We start from the raw sequence: 23,754 nt of genomic DNA on the forward strand, positions 1-23,754 counted from the left end.
AGGTTTATCAGTTTTATTGGTTGTTTCATAAAACCAGCTCATAGTTTTCTTAATTTCAATTTTATTAATCTCTCCTTTGGTTTTCAGTATTTATAATTTAGTATTTAATTGGGGATTTTCAATTTGTTCTTTTTCTAGCTTTTTCAGTTGCATGCCCAATTTATGGATCTCCTTTTTCTCTATTTTATTCATGTAAGAGATATAAAACTTCCCCTAAGAACTGCTTTTGCTTCATCCCATAAGTTTTGGTATGTTTTCTCATTAATGTCATTCTCTTGAATGAAGTTACTGATTGTTTCTCTGATTTGTTGTTCAACCTCTTCATTCTTAAGGATGAGATTATTTAGTTTCCAATTCGTTTTTAGTCTATCTTTCCATGACCTCTGGTTTTCTTTCTAAAAATGTTTCAAATGTCTCTTTATTACTGAAGATCTAGCTTTTGTGTGTGTGTGTGTGTGTGTGTGTGTGTGTGTGTGTGTGTGGTTAAGCTCAGATTTTCAGAGTATGTCAACCTCAAATGCATTCTGATCTTCATTGCTCTTTAGAACACATTATTACTGCATACATTTTATGGTGGGTTCAGAATAGTCTTTTGTTATTTTAATTTCCTTTCCTTTGTATTTGAAGATCTTTCTCCTTACTGTTCCTAGAATTGAATTGTTGAATTTAATCACTATGTGTCTTGAAATTTTCAGTCTTAGGTTTGTTTGCTTATTTGAGATAAAAAGGTGATTGGTGAATTCTTTCAATTGGCATTCCATTTTCTGTTTAGAAGTGCTGTACAATTCTCCTCTATTATTTCCTGCATTATGGTGTCAAGGTTTTTTGTCATGTCATGTTCTTCCAAGGGATCTATGATTCTTAAGTTGTTTCTATGAATCCCATCTTTGTATGTTTTGCTTGGATAGTGAGCATATTTTCTTTTAATGTTATTGTTTTTTGCATCTCTTCTTCCAAATTGTCCTTCACTTCTGGGAATTTGCATTTCCAATCTTTGTTCTCACTATTATTTATTTGGTGAGGCTTGTCATTGCAGATTCCATTTTTCTATTCTGCTCATTATTTTTGCTGTGCAAGTCATAAATCCTACTCTCATAACTCTAATTTCTCTTTTGAAATACTCAAGAACAGCATGCTGTAGTTCCATGTTCTCAAGTTGCACAGGGTATTTTACTTCATGAAGTGTTGCATTGTTTTCCTTTGTTTTGTAATATTTATTTATAGATGTCTAAACTCATTTACTACCTCTGGAGACCTGTTGATTTATTTACTTATGTTCAAAATCTTTTGAATTTTCTTCTTCCTGAAATGTTTGGTAATTTTAGTCATCCCCTCCCCCGCCTTGTATTTTCTACTGTTGTTCACTTTCCGATTATCTACCCACTAATGTTGGTTTTATTGGGGGATGGATTTCAAATCATCTCAGATTCTCCCACATTGGGCAATTCAGGGTTAATTCTAGGCTAAGTCTCTGCCCCAATGACTTTTGGGTGGACAGAACTGGTCCCAGCCAGCTGCTTAGTACTTTCCTTCAGGACTAGTGGAGTGCTGTATAGTCTCCTCTCTCTACACAATCCCCCATGCATGATTTCTGGTATTACTTCCTAGGTTCTCTGGCCCAGCACCAATGGTTAGCTCAGAGAGTTGCTGTCCTATAGATATAGAGTTGTCCATACTGGCTCCTGTAGTTTGGAGCTTTGCCATGCTATTAATTACTACTTGTCTGCTGAAGTGCTGATCCCTTGCAGGCTGGTACTGCATGTTGGAGAGCAAACTTATGCATCCTGAAACCTGATTTTCCCCAGCACTGGAAAGAGGGGATGGGAGGTTGGATTTTGTTAAAAGACTTCATGAGTGTGTGCATGTGTGTGTTTGTGTGTGTGTGTGTGTGTGTGTGTGTGTGTGTGAGAGAGAGAGAGAGAGAGAGAGAGAGAGAGAGAAGAGACTGAGTGAGTGAGTTAGTTGGGTCTTTGGTTCTGCTAGTACATCTTTAGGGCCAGAAGTGTGGGAGGTAGGGGAGAAGTTTTGAGTGAGTTCAGGGTCAGTGAACATCAGTTCATTGTTCAGTTTTTGTTTTTTGGGGTTTTTTTTTTGCTTTGTTGGAGGGGGGAAGGAAGGGCAATTGGGGTTAAGTGACTTGCCCAAGGTCACATGGCTAGTGAGTGTTAAGGGTGTGAGGCTGGATTTGAACTCGGGTCCTCCTGACTGGCTAAATAAAGTGCTCTATTCACTGTGCCACCTAGCCGCCCCTTGGTTAACCTTCTTCAGTATTCTGGATATCCCAAACCATGGAGGCAAAGATAGGGTCAAGTCATTTATCTTTGGCACATAATTCCTTGTAGAGGAGTAGAGGTTTGAGAGGTTGTGGGTATCAGAGAAAATGCCTGGTCCTCCATCTTGTTGCTCACATGACCCAGTATAAAACCATTTTAGATTAGCTCTAGCATATGGTATGATTGTCATCTCTCCAGTAAATCCTTTTCTTTTGGCACAAATAATACATTTATTGAAAGCCCATCCCTCAGTGTATCTAGTATATGCCAAACTGAATCAGTTTTTTACCACCATCACCACCCCCCTTGCCATTTCTTCACTGGCAGAACTCTGAGACCCTTTAACAAAGGTCTATGCTACAAGGTATCAAATTTACTCCCAACATTTCTGAGTAACCCTGTCTTTTCATCTCCATAGGATCATTATGACTGGGGTCTGCGAGCTATCAAGTCTGTGCTTGTGGTAGCTGGATCTCTGAAGAGAGGAGACCCAGGCCGACCTGAGGACCAAGTCCTAATGCGTTCCCTCCGAGACTTCAACATCCCCAAGATTACAACTGATGACATGCCTGTGTTTATGGGCCTGATTGGAGACCTTTTCCCTGCCCTGGACATTCCCAGGAAGAGAGACCTCAACTTTGAAGGTTTTGTGAAACAGGCAGTTTTAGAGCTAAAACTTCAGGCTGAGGACAACTTTGTGCTCAAAGTGAGTGGCATTATTCTCCTTTTATAATTTTAGAATTCATAAATTCTGTCCCAGAATTTATCTTTTACTCAAATGTTTCTTTTGCTCATGAATTTTTATTGGTTTTGGATTCCAAGAGTAAGCAGATACACAAATATTTGATTAATGACAAAGATTTTAGAAAAGTCACCTCCTCTTCTTTGTAGAGGTAGGAAATTATGGGGCTAAAATATGCCATATCTAGTCAGAGATGGATGACATGTTGTTTGATTTTGCTGAACTACTTTTTCTTTTTTATTCTATTTCAAAGGGTAGTTTTTTGAGTAGGGAAGGAGAGAGGAAATATTTGCAAATGAAGGTAATATAAAAATATTCCAATAAAGAAAAGAAAGGATATTAGGCACTGTTAGAAATAATCTCCTAGAGAGATTATTTAGATAAAATAAGGTTCAAGAGATACATGATTTTAGAAACTAGAAAGAGCTTAGATATCATATAGTGCAATTTCCTCATTTTCCAGAAGAAATTGAAGTCTCGAAAGGGAAAGTGATTGTTCTAAGATTACACAGCTAATAAGTAGAGGAGCTTGGCTTAGCCCCATTAAGTCATGACCTATAATGACTCTATCTCAGCTACATAGAGGTATGGTCACATACTAGAATTTACTATTTCCCTCTGAGTGTTGTACTTCCCTAAATAGAAACTCTGACTTTCCCCTGTCTGACCGTAGCCTCCAATCATTCTTCCTCTCCATTACTATTCTTCACTCTCCTCCACTTTTCAGTACTTTCTCAGGCAAGCATCTCTTTCTTTCCTCTACAGTCTCAACCCAATGGTTAATTATTTCAACTAATTCTGAAATCCCTTTTCTTATCCTATCAACACTCATCTCTTGCCAAACCTCAGTCAATACATGGATTACTCCTAACATCCACCTTCTTCTTTCTTATTCACTAGCTGCTAACAGAAGTAAGAGGATGGGGCGGCTAGGTGGCACAGTGAGTAAAGTGCCGGCCCTGGAGTCAGGAGGACAGGGGTTTGGCTCCGGCCTCAGACACTTAACACCCACACAAAAAAAAAACTAGCCATGTAACCTTGGTCAAGTTACTTAACCTCAATTGCCCTCCACAAGGCAAAAAAAAAAAAAAGAAGTAAGAGGAAGGCTTACAACTGTAATATACTTGGATACATTACAAATTTAAGGTAGCCAACCTCACTCTTTGTAGTAAGTCAGGATTTTTTCCTCCCTAAGTAATTACTTGCCTCAACTACCCACAAAAGCTATTTGATACCTCTTCCCTCATCAAACTTTCCACCCCTCCTCTTCTCCTTCTCTCTCAGCTGAGAACCTTACTTCTTACTTTACTAAGAAAATTAAGGCCATTGAAATTGAGCTCTCTCTTCTCCCTTTATAATTATTTCAAAACCACTCAAATCATTTCTCACTCCTTCTTCCTCCTCTTCCTTAGACTTTGACAAAGTAGTGACTTGTCCTATGGCCAAAGCCAATCCTTCTACAAATTTACTCAATTCCATCCCCTGCTGTCTTCTCCAACAGATTGGAATTTCAGCAACCATCCCCTATACCTTTGAATATTCTTTGTGACCACATTTGGGGTTTCTTGGCAAAGTTACTGGAGGGGTTTTCCATTTCCTGCTCCAACTTATTTTACAGATAAGGAAACAGAGACAAACAGATTTAAGTGACTTGACCAAGGTCACAGAGCTAGTAAGAGCCTGAGGCCAGATTTGAACACATAAAGATGAGTCTTCCTGACACCAGGCCTGGCACTGTATCCACTATAACACCTAGCTGCCCTTTTCTCTCTTTATCTCAACTGAACTTGTCTTTCTCCAAAGTTGCCAATTCTGATGGTCTTCTCTCAGTCCTTCTTAAAACTGATGGTGCTTCTCAAATTATCTGCATTGCCCATCCCCATCTTTTGAATTCTTTCTCTTTTTTTGTTTTTTATGACACTATTCTCTATTGGTTCAATTCTCAATTGTCTAACTGCTCCTTCTCAGTCTCTTCTTCTTGTTTATCATCCATAACATGATTCTTCACTATGATTGTTGCCTGACATTCTGTCCTCGGCCCTCATCTCCTTTCCATCCACAGTATTTCTCTTGGTAGCCTTATTGGTTTAACTATGATTTCTGCAGATGACTCACAACGTTATATAGACAAATATACATACATATGTCTATATACACATGTATAGATATACATAGACATACACACAATATATTACTGTATGGATGTGTATACATACATATGTATATACACATATGCAACCCTAGACACATCTTAAGCTTCACATATCCAAGATTCAACTCATTATCTTTTCCCCAAAACCTTCCCCTCTTCTGGGCTTCCCTATTTCTGTAAAAGGCACCCTCATCCTTCCAATCTCCCAGGTACATAATTTCAGGCTTATCCTGTACTCCTCATTCCCTTTCACCTCATATATTCATTCTTTTTAAAAAATATATTTTATTTTTAATGTATGCAATAAAACAAGCATCTCCATAACATAGTACAATTTTAAAAAGACGATTGCACATGAAACTGCAAATCTGCTATGCACAACTTGCTTTCCTTTCACATATACAGCAAAAATATCATGTAAACTTGTTTTTTTCCCCTTTTTTCTATATCTATAATTTCACCATTATAGGAAGCTCAAGTGAGGTCATATACCCTGTGCAGAAATTCACCTGCAACTTGTATAGTTTGGGTTTTTTTGGAGGGGGGAAGGCAAGGCAGTTGGGGTTAGGTGACTTGTCCAAGGTCATATAGCTAGTATGTGTCAAGTGTCTGAGGTCGGATTTGAACTCAGGTCCTCCTGTCTCCAGGGCTGGTACTCTACTCACTGTGCCACCTAGCTGCCCCTTATATAGTTTTTTAAAAGTTAGATAAGTCACTAGCACTAGGAAAAGGAAAAACTGTCCCTGCCCTGAAGGAATGAACATTCTGATGAGGGAGATAGCTTCTAAAAATGCATGCAAACAAGAAATATACAGAGTGTATGAAAAGCAATATGAAAGGGCACAAGTATCTTAAAGGACAAGGAAAGTCTTTCTGCAGAAGTGGCACTTGAGTTGAGTCTTAAAGGAAGCCAGAATGTCTAAGAGGTAGAGGTGAGAAGACAGAGCATTGTATAATAGTAATATGAATTCTGACTGACAAATCCTTTTTACCTCAGATTCATCCTGATATCTTCAATTCTTCATCATCTCCTTTCTCCTCTGGAAAAAAATTTCCCTTTCAGTAATCTCTTTTCTGTACCTAATTTTTTGCCTTTCCTCATCAATTGACTCCATTAATTTCATTTCTGTCTACAAACATACCCAGATCTTCCTTAGCTTTTAAAAAATATTTTTCATTTGACCATCCCCTCAAGCTATTATGCTATTTTTCACCTTTCTTTCACAATCAAACTCTTAAGAAATCTGTCAATACTGCCTACCCTTTTCACCTTCTACTCATTTCTCAACCCTTTGCAATCTGACTTCTGCCCCCACCACTCTACAAAGATTGCTCTATCCAAAGTCACCAAAGATCTCTTCATTGCTAAATCTATTGGTCTTTTTTCAATCTTAACCCTTTTTTTTAACTTCTCTACCATATTTGTCATTGTTATTCTGCTTCTACTCCACCATCTTGACTCCGCCCCTCCCCCCTCCCGTTACTCTGGATGCTTTCTTTGCCTGAGTTTTCATGATAATGATCTGTTTGGTTCTCTTCTTACCTAACTGAATCTTCTCAATCTCCTTTCCTAGAGCCTTATCTATGCCCTATCCATGTGTGGTTATCATCCCAACTGCTTTCCTGTGACCTTTTCCTTCTTTCCTCTTCTCTCCTCTCCTTCTTCTTTTCTTTTACTGCTTTCGTTGGTTTTTACGGATTCAATTATCATCTCTATGAGAAAATCCAAAATTTTTACATATCCCTTCATCTCTTTACTGAGCTCTAGTATCAAAATGGCATCTCGTGTCTCATAGATAACTCGCTCTCAACACATCCAAAACCAGACAGCACTACCATTCAGAACCATTCTGGACTCTTGATTTTCAGTTAATCTATATCCAATCAGTTAATGTATCATTGACTATATCTCTAAAACACCTCTCCCATCCACCTCCTTAAATACCATAACTGTCCTAGGTCCAGTCTTCATCACTTCACACCTGAACTATTGCAATACCTTCCTCTCTGGTCACTCTGCCTCAGTCTCTTCCCTCTCAAACATCCTACACACAGCAGCTAAATAGACATTCCTAAGACAAGTCTGACTATGCTCAGAAATTTCCATTGGCTCCTCATTGCCTCTGGAACAAAATAGAAATCCTGTGTTTGGTATTTAATGTCTTTTGCAAATTGACCTGCTCCATCTTTCTCATATCTAACATTCTATCTGCTGCTTCCATGACTGCACATGACTTTCTACCTCTTAGAACCATGCCTTCTTTCAAGGCTCAGCTCAAGTGCCATCTCATTCTAAAGATATCTCCTGATTCCCCCATCCTCCTGATGCCCCTTTGCATTTTTTGTATATATCTTGCTTTTATGTATCTCTGAAATTGTTGCATTCCTATGCAATTTACAATATACACTCTATCCCTCCCACTAGAATATTAGCTCCTTGAGAGGAGGATTTTCTCCCTTTTGTATTTATATCTCTAGCACCTAGCATAGCATTGGACATGAAAAAGGCTTAATAAATGCTTATTGATTGCTTGATTGATTACCTGAGTCAAATATTATTTCAGGTGGTACAGCTAGAAGAGCTCTTGGCTGTGCGACACTCTGTGTTTGTGGTGGGGAATGCTGGTACAGGCAAGTCCCAAGTACTAAGATCTTTGCATAAGACATACCAGAATATGAAACAACGACCTGTCTGGACTGACCTCAACCCCAAAGCTGTCACTAATGATGAACTGTTTGGCATCATCAACCCAGCCACACGTGAATGGAAGGATGGTAAGAAACACCTGAGGCCAGAGGGAAAGTACTATACTTACTCTCAACAGTATGATCTTCTGTCTCAGTCACTGTGGGACTGCATTAATTTCCTTTATATTCATCAGAGTTAGGAATATTGGCATGGATTACAGAGAAGAAAAACACAAGATAGACCTTATAAAAGCGCAAAGAGGCCTGTAGAAGGGGAGAGAAGCCATTATGATTAGGAAGGGAACTTTTAACAAATTGTATCTATTCCTTTAAGCTATATTATATTTGTTCTTTCTCTCCTTTGGTGTAATCTTCTTAAGCCTTCAAGGTAAGTGGAAGAGGAAATTGGGGAAGATAAAGAATATATAATAGGCAATTGCCTTATTATTTAATCATGCCATGTAACTGAGAATCTGTGGCAGGTAGGGGTGGGAATGTGCATGCTGTTAAGTGCTGGAAAAGTTAATGATTGAAGAATACTATAGTCCAGTGATTTCAACCTCAAATAGAAAAGGATACCTACAGAATCTATATAATGACTTAGAAAAACTCAAATTAACATTATAACATCTTATATTATATTATATAATGTTATATGTAACATTATATAACATCTTATATTATATTTTTATTTATCTTATTAAACATATTTTAATCAGGTTCAGCAGCATTGAAAATTTTGAGGCCATGAATTTAACAGTTGTGAACTGTAGCCCATCTTCCTACTGCATCCCCCATGGACCAGAAGTCTGTTAATAACTGGGAAGCCTCAAAACTGACATAGAATACATTCCCACAGTGCTTTATACCTAGAGGTGCTGAAAATTTCCACCTGCAAAAAGTCTAACAGAGAGATTTCCTGGAACTTTGTATTTATCTCACTTCTCTCACTGAGAACAGAGAAAAACAATTGTTAGTCATTTGGAGACATTCTTTGCTGAATTGGATTTCATAAGGAAAAAAAGGAAGGTTATTAATCATGAAAGTATATTAATCTCTTAAGAACTTTTGTGTTTGACCTCAGCATCTGTCAGTCACTGCCACAAGTTTCTAATAATAGCTAGCATTTATGTAGTGATTTTAGGTTTGAGAAGTACTTTATATATGTTATCTCCTTTAGTCATGACAACAATCTTGTGAGGTATGTACTATTATTATCACCATTTCATAGATGAGGAAACTGAGGCAGATAGAAGGTAAGCAGCTTACCCAGGATCCCACAGCTAATAAGTGTCTGTGGCAAAATTTGAACTCGGATCTTCCTAACTCTCAGGCTAGCACTCTATCCACTGTACTGTCTAGCTATCTCTTGCTTTTCCTTAATCAGATTGATTGAATTTAATGGACACGCTTTCAAGAACTGACACAGGTTTCCCTCTGTGGAGAATGATGTATCTGAGGGTGTTTCTCTAAAGTTTTTATTTTTACAGTGATCACATTTCAGTGTCACAAATTTCATTGGAAACAAATGAACTTATCCAACAGCACCTATGCAATATAGAAAATCAGTACTATATGTTTGATGTTAGAAATGGGGCAGAATGGTATAGTCCATAGATAGCTCACCTCAGATTCAGGAAGAACCTGAGTTCAAATCCTACCTCTGGCATATACTGACTGTGTGACCCTGGGCAGATCATATAACCTTTCAGTGCTCCCAGGTAACTTTCTAAAACTATAAGATGAAAAAAAGGTTTAGATCTTCACTAATAGAGCATCTTCCATACTGGAAGTCCTCATGTCAGTAAAATCACATATCAATTTTTAAAAAATAGAAAGGAAGCACAGAGAGATAGCATCTTGGCCACTTTGATGTGGCAAATCCAAGGTGGAATATCAACATTATATAGGAGAGGCAAGTATATATGGCATGTACACAAACTTCACCTCTCCCCCAATATATAGCTTTACACACACACACACACATTACTCACAGTCATATTTTGTACTGAGAGATACTGAAACCTACAACCTTACAAATAGTGTGACAGAGAGAAGTCCTGGAGCTTTGTTCATATTTATCTTAATCCTTCAACTGAGGACAGAGAAAACCATTGCTAGTCATTTGGAAAAGTATTCACACACACACACACACACAGAGCATCACTCAGTGGTGAGGGAATTGGGAACAAAGATGTATGCCTTTTAAAATTTGGCCCTAAACTACTTTTCCCCTTCCTGCACTCAATAGTCCAGCCAAACTGGCCTCTTCCTGATCCTTACACACAATACTTCATCTCCTTTCCTTACTTTCTACTGGCTGTCCCTAATGCCTAGAATTCATTCCTTCTCACCTCTGCCTCTAAGAAGTTTCTTTCAAAACTCTAGCAGCTAAAGTTCTACCTTGTACATGAAATCTTTCCTTATTCCCTCAGCTGTTAATGCCCCCCATCTAAAAAAAAAGTTACCCATGTATAAATATACATACATGGTTGTTGTCCTTTGTTCTTGAAAAAGACCAAAATGACATTATTATGTTGTATTCAAGTTACAATGTGTACAACTGTGGCTAATTGGACCAATAAAAGTGTGAAAGATTCTACCACAGTACAATTAGTCCATATAAACATTTGGAGAGGTCTCTAAATGTGCACATCTCACATTTCTTTCAAGCTATTACAACTTACTTTGCTCATAGGGAACAGTGCCTTCTTTGACGTGGGCACACCATGCTGGGCAGTCCTGTGCCAGTGTCTTCCCTACCATAATCTATGACCTTGAGAGTGTCCTTGCATCGCTTCCTCTGATCTCTATGTAAGCACTTGCCTTGTGTGTGTTCTCTGTAAAATAGTCTTTTAGGCAAACCTGTGTTTGGTATTCAAATAATGTGATGAGCCCATCAGAACTGTGCTCTCTGCAGTAGAGTTTGAATGCTTGGCAGTTCATCTTGAGAAAGAACTGCAGTGTCCAGTACCTTATCTTGCCAGGTGTTCATAATTTTCCTAAGACAATTCAAATGGAAGCAATTCTGTTTCTGGCATGGCACTGGTATACTGCCTGAGTTTCACAAGCATACAACAATGAGGTCAGCACAATGGTTCTGTAGACCTTTAGTTTGGTAGGCAGCCTAATGCCTCTTTTTTCTCACACATTCCTTTGGAACCTCCAAAACATTGATCTTGCTTTGGCAATGTGAGCATCAACCTTATCATCTATGTATATATCCCTTGAATCTATACTGCCAAGGTAAGTGAACTTATTCACAGCACACAAAATTTCTACATTTGCTATAACCAATGGTTTCATGTATGGGTGGTGTAATACTGGTTGATGTAGAATCTCTATTTTCTTGGTATTGTCAGCCCAAAATTAGCATAAGAGGCAGAGAATTAATCCATACTCTTGCATCTCAGCTTCAAAGACTACACTGAGTGCATAATCATCTATGATGAAAAAGATGAGCACCAATTCTTCCTCTTTAGTCATGGCTTTTAGTCTTTTCAAGTTAAATAATTTACCATAAGTGTGGTAGCTGACCTTGATGCTGTTTTCATCCTCGTTGAAGGCGTCTGACGACATTGCTGAAAACATTACCAGAAAGCATAGGAGCAAGCAATACAGTCTTGCTTCACTCCATTGATGATTGGGAAAATGCAAGAGCATCATCCATTATCCAGAAACAAGGAAACCATGCTGTCATGAAGTTGGCATACAATATTGATGAATTTCTCCAGGCAATCAAATTTTGCCATAATTTTCCATAAGCCCTTACAACTGACAGTACCAAAGGCATTGGTCAGATCCATGGATGTTTTAGCAAAACTTATGTTATGTTCCTAGCATTTCTACTAGAGTTGTCAGGCAACAAACACCACACTGATCTTTCCTTAGCCCTTTCTGAAGCCACACTGGCTCACAGATAGATGACCATCTTCCAGGTGAAGGATCAGGCTATTAAGGAAGACTCTGGCAAGAATCTTGCCAGCAATGACTAAGAAAGAGACTTCCTATGATTGTCACAGGACAACGTATTTGATGGAAAATGGAGGCATCATTGAACTTGTTAGGAATAATTTCATCTTGTCATATAACACCGAAAATTTCAGTCAGTTTTTGTATGAAAATGGACCTCCTGCCTTGTAAATCTCAGCTGAAATAGAATCAGCACCAGGAGCTTTTTCACTCAAGAGGAGCCTAATGACATTCAAAACTTCTTCAGGTGAAAATTCAGCTAGGGAGGGATTGACTTCAACCTGCAGTATGCAGTCAGTGGCTTCAGCATTTATTAGTTCTCATCAACAGACCACTATAACAGATCCACTGTAGACATGTTCAGGCCATCACTCCAGGATCATGTCTTTATCACTAATCAGTGCTGAATAGTTGAGTTGGCACATAGGTCTTTGAACATAAATAACCACATCATAAAAGCACTTTGGATTGTTACTGCCAGTACAAAACTGAATTTTGTTTGCCTTCTTACTGAGTCAAGAATGCTGCATCTCTCTAAACTTTGCTTGTATTTTATATTTTTTAATTTTTTTATATTATACTGGTAATGGTTTTAATGTCACTTTTTTCCTCTCTCCTATGGCTATGGAGCATCCCAGCTCTTCACTGCTTAACATTCTCTTTTTTTTCTCTCTTTTTTTATTTTTAAGTTTACATCATTCATTACACAAGATTTTTAGTTACAAATTTTCTCCCCAATTTTCCCTACCCACCACCCCAAAACAGTGTTCCCACTGAATATCCCCTCCCCCAATCTGCTCTCTCCCATATCTTCTCCCATTCCCCCTTCAACTTTCCAGTAGGGCACGGTGGATCTCTATGCCCAAGTGCCTGTGTATCTCATTTCCCAGTTTTACATGTAAAAGAATAATAATAATATGTATATATTTTTTAAACATTTTATTTTAAAACTTTGGATTCCAGATTCTTTCCCTTCCTCCCTCATCACCCACTCTCACTGAGAATATAAGCAATTGAATATAAGTTGTACATGTGTAGCTATTCAAAACATTTCCATAGTGGATATATTGTGAAAGACTGACTATATTTCCCTCTATCTTATCCCACCCCCCACTTGTTCTATTCTCTACTTTGATCCTGTCCCTTTTCAAAAGTGGGTGCTTCCAACTTCTCTCCCCCCAGCCTGCCCTCCCTTCCATTATCCCCCCTTTCTTCCCCTTCCCCTCTACTCTCCTATAGGGTGAGATACCCTATTTAGTGTGTATGTCATTCCCTCCCTAAGCCAAATTCAATGAGAATAAGGTTGGCTCATTCCCTTTTGCCTTCCTGTTCTTCCCCTTCTTGCATCTTCCCCTTCTTCCCCTTGCCTCTTCTGTATGAGATAGTTTACCCCATTCTGTCTCTCCCCATTTCCTCTCATTATATTCCTCTCTCACCTCTTAATTTCACCTTTTAAGTATCATCCCTTCATATTCAATTGGTCCTGTGCCCTCTGTCTATGTAGACATATATACACATACTCACATATGTATTTCTATGCCCATATACCCTCCTATATGGACATATATGTGTATACATATACACACATATGCATACATACACACACACATACATACATTTCTATTCCCTTCAGCTATTCTCATACTGAGAAAAGTTTCATGAGTTGCAATTATCGTTTTTCCATGTAGGAACATAAGTAGTTCAACTTTGATAAGTTCCTTATGATTTCTTTTCCCTCTTTACTTTCTTATGCTTCTCTTGCTTCTTGTATCTGAATGTCAAATTTTCTATTCAACTCTGGTTTTTTCATCAAGAATGCTTGAAAGTCCTCTATTCCACTGAATGACCATATTTTCCCCTGAAACATGATACTCAGTTTTGCTGGGTAGGTGATTCTTGGTTTTAATCCCAGCTCCTTTGCCCTCTGGAATATCACATTCCAAGCCCTTCGATCCTTCAATGTAGAAGCTGCCAGATCCTGTGTTATCCTGATTGTGTTTCCACAATATTGAAATTGTTTCTTCCTGGCTGCTTGTAATATTTTCCCCTTTATCTGGGAACTCCAGAAACTGGTTATAATATTCCTAGGAGTTTTCTTTTGGGGATCTTTTTCAGGAGGTGATCAATGGACTCTTTCAACCTCTGTTTTGCCCTCTGGTTCTAAAACATTGGGGCAATTTTCCTTAAGAATTTCTTGAAGGATGATTTCTAGGTTCTTTCTTTGATCATGGCTTTCAGGTAGTCCAATAATTTTTAAATTATCTCTCCTGGATCAGTTTTCTAGGTCAATGGTTTTCCCAATGAGATATTTTATATTCCCTTCTAGTTTTTCATTTGTTTGGATCTGTTTAATAGTATCTTGATTTCTCATAAAGTCACTAGCTTCCATTTGCTCCAATCTAATTCTGAAGGAATTATTCTCCTCAGTGAGCTTTTGAGATTCTTTTTCCATCTGGCAAATTTGGCTTTTTAAGGTATTCTTCTCCTCATTGCCTTTTTGAGCCTCTTTTGCCATCTGAGTTAGTCTATTTTTTAAGGTGTTATTTTCTTCCATCAGTTTGTTGACTCATTTCATAATTTTCTTGCATCATTCTCATTTCTCTTCCCAATTTTTCCTCCACTTCTCTTATTTGGTTTTCAAAATACTTTTTAAGCTCCTCTATGGCCTATAACCAGCTCACATTTTTCTTAGAAGCTTTTGGTGCAGGAGTTCTGACTTCGCTGTCTCCCTCCTGTTCTATGCTTTGATCCTTTTTGTCCCCAAATTAGGAGTGTAAAGTTGGGTTGCTCTTTTGCTTTGCTTCCTTTGCTTGCTCATGTTGTCACTCAATTACTTGACTTTTGAGCCTTTTGCCACAGTAGAACTCTGCTACCAGAAACAGGAGCTTTATCCCAAACACTGGGGTTTTTGCAGCTGCTAGAGGTATTAGTTGGGTGCCCTCTCTGAAGCCTCCACATGCTCTGGCAAGCTGGTCGCACACCCCAGGACCTCTACCCTACAGAGCAATCCAGATCCAACCAGGTTAAAGCAATAGCGATTACCCCTCAGACAGGTCACTTGGTACCCCTACAATCTGCAGACCAGGAACTCTGAAGCAACTACGCAAGGCCTCCGGGCCTCAGCCACTTCTCACCCTGGGGGCAAAGGCTCCAGAATTCCCAGGTCCCAAAGTCTACACTGCACTGACCTCTCACTTTGCCCTTGGCATCTATAGGTTGATCATTCTGGAGACCTGCATAACTATTGGTGATCTGAAGTTCCTCCAGCCAGCAGCTGGTCAGGATTGCCCTGAGGCTAAAACCTCAGGCTCCCATGGGGCTGGGGTCGGCTCCCAGAGCACTGCGCTGGCCACTTGCTGCCAGCCTGCCAGGTTGTCATCAGGGGGATGTTAGCTTCTCTGTGTCATTTTGTGGGTTCTGTAACTCCAAAGTTTGTCTAGAGTCATTTTTTACATGAATTGGAGGAGGTGGGAACCGGAGCTGCGTGGAAGTCCTTTTTCTACTCCATTGTCTTGACTCTGCCCCCTGTATTTTATTTTTGATGGAGTTAAATACTGCCTTCTTAGAGACAGATGAATTATCTAGCTAGTAAAGCCTGTGGAGTTGTTTTTCATTTAGCAGCTTCTGAATTTCCCCATCATTTTTGCCAAATCAATTTTGATGGTTGTGAAAGTTCTTACCCAGATGAGTATATGCAGTGCTATACACCAAATCTCTGAAAGCTGCCCACTTCTTTTCTGTTCCATTACTGTCAACTATGTGTTGGTTCAGCTTTCTTTCCAAGTTAGCAACAAACTCTTCCCAGTTAGAGGAGCTCTCTAATCTGTTGACATTAAGTCTTCTGGTAGTCCTCTTGCCTTGGTACCACTCCTTTTGTTGAATGTGAATATTCAGCTTGGAGAGGATAAGTCTAGGATCAGTCCAGTGCTCTACACCACATGCTGCCTTTGTCACTCTCACATCCTATCTGTCTCTTCTCCTCACAGTAACATAGTCTATTAAATTCCAGTGTTTGCTGCAAGGATGCATCCATGACATTTTCTTGCATTTAGGTACATGGAAGACAGTGTTGGTGATGAGAAGGTCATCAGATACACAAATCTTCAGTAGTAGTAGTAGACCATTGCTGATTTTGACAATTCTGCCCAAAGACTCGCTGATATGTCCTGTAGTTTGTGCCTACTCTTGCCTTAAAGTTATCCAGAATTAGAAGCTTATCCTCTTTCAGGACATTGACAATAAGAGTCTCCAGGTCTTCATAAAATTTTTCTTTGACCTTCTCAAAGTTCGTCATGGTGGGAGCATACATACTAATGATGATGGTTTGATGCTTTCCTCCTAGTGGCAATTACATTGTCATGAGCCTGTTATTTACTCCTTTTGGTTGGCATACAAACTTGTTGATTAGATTAGTTTTGATTGCAAAATCTACACCAGCTTCATGGTATTACCCTTCATTATGGCCCCTCCAAAAAAACATGTATCTAACTCCAACTTAAGTAAATTTGCCTTTATTTGCCAGCCCTGTTTCACTCAGGACTACTATTTGAATGTGATACTTGCTGAGTTTTCTTGCAACAAGAACTGTTAATCTTTCAGGTTGTCCATAAGCGTACACACATTCCATGTACCAATGGTGAGTGGAATCATCTTTTCGGAAATTTTTGTACATTTTTTTGTGTTTCAACTGCAGGATGGGTCCCCTACCTGCTTCAGTAAACAGGCCAGGGTTAGGTAAAGCAGATAATTTTAAGACACCTTTTCAAGCCCTTTCCTCACACCAAGAGGTGAGCAGAACAATGATAAAAAGCTGTTCAGACATCCAGGGGACTGCTAAATCCCACTGCTGTTCCAGTGAAAAGATGACCCTATAGCCTGGGCTACCTGTGTACAGGGTTATGACTACAGCTTCTAGTGTATCTGCACCTGCTGCTTTGTCACATGCCTCTTGGCACAGGGCTTGGAGATAGGTAAAAATAGTAAAATGAGTAAAATGGTGATGTCTTTTATTCATATATAGATTGGATTTAAGTGAGGCAGAGATGTACAAAGTTGTCAGCTTCACTCTCTCTTCCAGAGTCATCAAAATCTAATTGAAAGATAAAGTCAAGACAACTGATAATGGCTCAGGATGCAGTGAATGACTGGTGTCTTTGATGTTTCACCAAGCTCTAAGCACTCCATAGCACCTGCTTTAGTTGCCTTTATGGCCATTGGAACAAATTATTCTCATCCACCCATTCTTCAGGGGGAAGTCTTCACATGCTTTGAGTAGATACCTCCTAACTCACTGAAGGGTTTAAGACCTCTTGGTTACTCTCAACTCTCATACCCCTCTGCTGAAATGGTTTACTGGGGTATGGCCACTGCACATGGTACAGTTTCTTGGAGCCACAGGTGAGAGTTGGGTGTATCAGTTGGACACCAAACCTGAATGAGCATCCCTGCAAAGGGCTCAGTAGCTTTCACACCAGAAGTCATAGTCTTCTCTGAACACACCGTACGCCCTATACATATATACATATGTATATGAATACATATATAACACACACATGCATACATGTATATACATATATAAATATATTATACCTCAAGATATACATGTTGCCTCCCTGAATAGAATGTAAGCTCCATGACAGCAGAAACTATTTCATTTATATTTATTTCTCCAGTGCATTGCATAGTGCCTGATACATAATACGTACTTAATAAATGTTGATTGGTTGATTTACTGATGATTGGTTCCTCTTAGGACTTTTCTCATCAATCTTGCGTGAACTTACCAATATAACACATGATGGACCTAAGTGGATTTTACTGGATGGAGACATTGATCCAATGTGGATAGAGTCTTTGAACACTGTCATGGATGATAACAAGGTATAATTCAGGATCAAAAAAAAAAAAAAACTCCGATTCATCCCTTAAGTGTCCAACTAAAATTGATGTTTTATTTTTAATTGAATTTCAGTTTTTCAAGGAACAAAAATCTTTCTCCCCCACCTTCCCCTATCCATATTTAAAAAAAAAAAAACGAAGACAACTAAGTCCATGTATCAAAATATGCATAGTAAAGCAAAACAAATTCCTCCACTGACCATTTCCCAAAGATATGTTTCTTTCTGCACCCTGAGTCCATCACCTCTCATTTAGGATACTCAGGTAGCATACTTCATCATCAGTTGTCTGGAATCATGATCGATCATTGTATTGATCAAAGATCTCAAGTATTTCAGAATTGTTTGTTTTTAAATGTTTTCATTGTATAAATATTCCTGGTTCTGCTTATTTTACTCTTCATTAGTTCATACAAGTTTTCCCATATTTCATGGAAAGCATCCCTTACTCTGAATGAGATGTTTGTCTGGAAATAGCTGTTCCTATGTATAGTCATTAGTTGTGGCTATTAATGTGATGGGTTGTTTTTTCAATAGCAGAACACACGCTCCAGAATAAGTGTTGTCCCTTTAAGAGTAAACAAAGTAGATGTCTATTAACATGTACTATTGCTCAAGGTATGTTTGGTTATCTCAACAACGCTGTGAAATAGGTACGAGTATTATCTCCATCTTTAGATGCGGAAGCTGAAGCTGCCAGAGGGTCCAAAGGTAGTAAGTGTGTGCGGCAAGGTGGAATCATGAAGTCTTTGGCCCAATGTCCCATTATCTCTCAGTTCTTCACATTTTCCTGACTGCCCCCATGCTTGGAATGCTCTTCCTCCTATCTGTAGCTGGTCTTCCCAGGACTCCTTTAAGTCTTAATTAAAATCTCATTTTCCACAGGAAGCCTTTCCTAATCCTTTTCATTTTAGTACCTTCCCTCTCTTCATTATTTCCCATTCATCCTGTATGAAGCTTGTATATATCTATTTGTTGTCTCCCTCATTTGATTGTGAACTTCTGGAGGGCAGGGACTATTGTTTTTCTCTCTTTTTAAAACCCCAGCGTTTAGTACAATGCCAAGCACATAGTAGGTGCTTAATAAACATTCATTGATTAATTGCTTAAAACAACGCCTACTTCCAATGAGCTTACCTTCAAATGGAGGAGACAAGTAGATAGAAAATGTTATATATACAATACAAATATAAAGTTAAAAAATACAAATATATACAAAGAGGTTACATTCAAGGTAGTTTTAGAAGGTGACCACTAGCAACTGGAAGAATCAGGAAAGGTTTAATGCTGAAGGTGGTACTTAAACTATATCTTAAAGGAAGAGAGATAATCTATGAGGTAAAGGTAAGAAGTGAGTGCATTCTAGATATGGGAATGTCACAGGAAATATGGCAGATGGGAGTGTTATATGTGAAGAACAGAAGGAAGGCTAGTTTGGCTAGATGACAGATTAAGGCATAGAGTAATATGTAATGAGTCTCCAAACATACAGGCTGTGAAGAGCTTTGAAAACTAAACAGAGGAATTTATATTTGATCCTAAATGTAATAGGAAGCCATTGGAGTTGAAGGGGGGAAGCACATGGTAAGTTCTGCATTTAAGAAAAGTTTCTTTGGCAGCAGTGTGTAGGTTGGACTGAAGTTGTAAGAGTTGAGGCAGGGAGATGAATTAGATGACTGTGGCGATAATCTAGATGAGAGATAATGAGGGTCTGAATTAAGTTGATAGCTGTATGAGTGGAGAGAAGTAGTTCCAATGTAAGAGATGATATGAAAGTAAAAAGGGCACGTGGAGTAAGGGGAATAAAGAGTCCAAAGATAATGTTGAAGTTAAGCACCTCAGAGCCTAAAAGAATAGTGTGACTTTGACAGAAGCAAAAAATACCTGAGGAGGAGAGTTCCAGATGAAAAGATAATGAGCTTAATTTCATAAATATCGAATGGTAAGCTATCTCTGGGACATTCAAGCTAAAATGTCTAGTAGACAACTGGTTATACAGGACTGAAGCTCACTGAAGAGAATGGGGCTGGAGATATGTATATATTGTATGTTTCAGTCATGCCTCCATGACTCCATTTGGAGTTTTCTGGGCAGAGATGCTGGAGTGGTTTGCCATTTACTTCTCCAGCTCTTTTTGCAGTTGAGGAAACTGAGACAAACAGGGTTAAGTGACTCTTCCAGGGTCACACAGCTAGTAACTCTTTGAGGCCAGATTGGAACTCCTGCCTCCAGGCCCAGCACTATATCCACTACACCACCTAGCTGCCCTTCAGACCAGTCATTGATCAGGAAACCCTAGTCAAAACCACAGAAAGTTCATTTCTCCACCACAGGATCATGAATTTTGCCCCAAGGCAGAAACTGTGGAGCAGGGATAAGCCTAGGGCTCTGTGGATGTGACCCTAGTAAGTGTCTACTAAAGCTCTACCCAGGGACAAGTCTGGAGTTGTGTTGCCTAGATTCAAATATGAAACTGGAAAGTCTGGGAGGACAGCACTCAGACCATGTCTTGGATCAAACCACTTGGGATCCAATGAAAGTATGCAGTTCCTGTCCCCTGTAATCCTTGAAGAACATACTACTTATTACCCATAGAGAGCAGCAGCAGGATATCAGTGAATACAAAATTAGACCCCAAAATTCTTTCAAAAAGTGTGCAGAACCTGGCCCTAACACAAAGTATCAATGTGAGAAGTAAAATTGGAAGAGTGAACAAAAAAGAACTATTATGGTGCCAGGGATGACTAAACCACAACCTCAGAAGAGGATTCCAAAACACCTATCAGTAAGGCCTCAAAGAAAATATAACTTGACCATACGGTCAATTCCAATTCCTCGAAGAAATGAACAAGTGTTTGAATCAAACATCTCCTGATTAAGTATCTAAAATTTGAGTTTTCACATCCAAGAAAAACTACTACAGTAGCCATGAAGAAACAGTTCAAGTACCAAGGAGTCAGAGTCAGGGTTACACAAGGTTTAGCAGGTACCATTGTAAAGGAACAGAGAGTGGAGAATATGGTATTCCAAAAGGCAAAAAGATAGTCTTACAACCAAGAATAACTTTAATGAGCAAAACTAAGTATGATCGTATGGGAGTGAGGAATGACTAGGAAAAGTGTAGTTAATGAAATGGGGAACTTCCAAGCATTCCTAATGAGAAGACTACAGTTTAGCAGACATTTTAAAATACAAATAGACATGGGTAAAAGAGATATCATAAAACTACGTTTTCAAAACAATTTTTATTTATTTGTTTATTTGCTTTTAGTTTACAGCATTCAGTTCCACAAACTTTTGAGTTCCAAATTTTCTCCCCCTCCCTCTCTTACTCCCTCCCCTTCATGGCAGCATGCAATCTGATACAAGTTCTACAAATAGGTAAAACTACATTTTACTGAAACATGTTGAGAGTGAACAAACATGTTTATATTTCAATATGAAATATGAAAAGATACATACCTCCCTACTCCTTTACAGTGAGGTCCATAATTTTAGAACTTTGCATATATTTTCATATTTTTCTATAAAATATTGATTGATTCTGTGGGGTATTTTTCTCTTCCTATTTTTTTTCTTTGTCATGTTCTTTTAAAAAAATATGCATTGGGGGTGGCCAGGTAGCACAGCGAGTAAGAGCACCGGCTCCAGTGTCAGAATGACCTGGGGATCAAATCCAGGCTCAGATACTTAGCACCACACCCAGAAATAACTGGCTGTGTAACCTTGAACTAGTTACTTAACCCTGATTGCTTTAAAAAATATTTATATAGGGGCGGCCAGGTAGCACAGCGAGTAAGAGCACCGGCTCCAGTGTTGAGAAGACCTGGAGATCGAATCCTGGGCTCAGACACTTAGCACCCACCCAGAAACACCTGGCCATGTAACCTTGAGCAAGTTACTTAACCCTGATTGCTTAAAAAATATATATATACATTGTTACTTAGGATAGCACCATTGGAGGGGCAAAGAGGAGAGTTAGTAAAGTAATCTAGGTGACATAAAAACAAAAGATATACATGAAAATTTATTTTAAAAAAAGGTAAAACAGATACAGTTCTCAGCTTTAGCAACCTTCACTCAAATACCTGGTTGTCCTCATTGATTGTCACCCCAAAAGCCACAATCATGAACCTCTTGCAACTTGTGGTAAAAAAGAAAAACTTATTCCTTTGATCACGTCTGTGAATTTTGCTGGAATTGGAGTAGCCTACATCTCTATAAATTCCCTTTTCAAAATTGATGTGATCATTAACAGACAGGAAAACCCAGAACCATGGGAAAATGTGAATGCTTATAAGCCTCAAAAGCTTTTCACAACTAACCCAAAGTGGAAGCCTGTTGAAGAGCTGCAGACTGTCAAACAGTTGACCAAATGAAGAGCCTTCATCAAAAGTACACTCTCTAAATCTAGTGGAAACATTTCTGCACAAACCGTACCACTAAAACCAATGTGCAGAAGTGCTTCTGCTACATTTTTAGGGTCTCCCTACATTTGGGAGTTCTGAATGAGGACTTCCATTTTGTATAAAACGTAGGTATTTCATTAAAGTATTCAGGATGATTTTTTGCATAAAAACAGTAAAGGGATCTGACTACCCAAAAACACAAAGGAACCATATGAATTAAAATACGCAAACCCTGGAGGGAGTAGAGACGAGATAGCAGAGTAAAAACAGGGACTCACCTGAGCTCTCCCCAAAACCTCTTCGGAAACATGTAAAAAACGACTCTCAAGGAACTCTAGAGAAGCAAAACCCATGAAATAACAGCATGAAAAAAATTTCCAGTCCAAGAAAATATGGAAGGTCGGCAGGAAAAGTGTGCTGCACCAGTCTGAGAGAAGAGGGCAGTCTAATGTGGGTTGCACCAGCTCACACAGGGCTGAAGAAGGCCTCAGGGGACTGAATCACTGGCAGCTGTGGTGGTTTCCAGACTTCTCAACCCACAAAAGCCAAAGACAACTTGGAAGGTCAGTAGGAAAGAACTGTGGGACCTGGGTGAGAGAAGAGCCCGGTCAGGCTCCAGCCTTGGGGCAGTGGGGACACAGAGGCTGCTTCCAGAACTCTCAGCCCATGGATGATGGTGTGGGGATCAGAGGAATATTGCAGATATCTATTTGCAGGCACTGAGGCAGAATTCTCTTTCTTTGCCTGTGCTTCAGTCTGGGTCACAGTCCTGTATGGTGGTCCTGGGGTGAAGAGGAGCATTGGTGTGGCAGAGCTTTTGGCAGAGGTGGAGAGGAAATCCTCCTCACAGTTCCAAGGCAGAAAAGAGGTCTTGTGGTCACTCAGAGACCAGAGCACAGGCCAGGAGAGGGAGTAAACACCTCTCCTTTGATCATACCACCTTAAAAGAACTGAAAATTTACAGTTCCCTAGAAGTATCTCTGAAAACAGCTGGACAAAATCCCTGAAGCTTGGGACAATACGCCACTCCTTCCCACCCCCCCAACCACGCACACTGGAAGTAGAATCCTACCTTAATAAAAAGTTTAAAAATTAAGTAATTGGCTAGGAAAATGAGCAAACAGCAAAAAAAAAAAAACCCAGACTATAGAATCTCACTTTGGTGACAGAGAAGATCAAAACATACAACTAGAAGAAGACAGCAAAGTCAAAGTCCCTACATACAAAGACTCCAAGAAAAATATGAATTGGTTGCAGACCATGGAAGAGCTCAAAAATGATTTTGAGATCAGGTTTTTTTTTCTTTTTCTTTTTCTTTTTGGAGGGGGGAAGGTAGGGCAATTGGGTAAGTGACTTGCCCAAGGTCACATGGTTAGTTTTTGTGTTAAGTGTCTGAGGCCAAATTTGAACTCAGGTCCTCCTGACTCCAGGGCCAGTGCTCTATTCACTGCTTCTATTCACTGTACCACCTAGCTGCCCCCAAAAAGGATTTTGAAAATCAAGTAAGAGAAGTAAAGGAAAATTTGGGAAGAGAAATGAGAGTTATAAAAGAAAATAATTAAAAATACATCAACAGCTTACTAAAGGAGACCCCCAAAAATACTAAAGAAAATAACACCTT

General features: G+C 39.1%; 1 protein-coding gene across 1 annotated transcript in view; it reads left to right on the top strand.

Moving 5' to 3' along the window:
- DNAH9 (dynein axonemal heavy chain 9) overlaps nt 1–23,754 on the top strand; it is a 531,344-nt gene that overhangs the window by 219,455 nt on the left and 288,135 nt on the right. The window contains exons 31-33 of the mRNA XM_069076799.1: nt 2,692–2,979; nt 7,732–7,942; nt 17,580–17,707. Of these exons, the coding sequence (XP_068932900.1) occupies nt 2,692–2,979; nt 7,732–7,942; nt 17,580–17,707 (627 nt within the window). The remainder of the gene's footprint in view (nt 1–2,691; nt 2,980–7,731; nt 7,943–17,579; nt 17,708–23,754) is intronic.

This window comes from Petaurus breviceps, unplaced genomic scaffold, assembly GCF_028583685.1.
Source record: "Petaurus breviceps papuanus isolate PSGF00001 unplaced genomic scaffold, PetGlider_PUasm1.0 90925, whole genome shotgun sequence".
NCBI classification, from domain to species: Eukaryota; Metazoa; Chordata; class Mammalia; order Diprotodontia; family Petauridae; genus Petaurus; species Petaurus breviceps.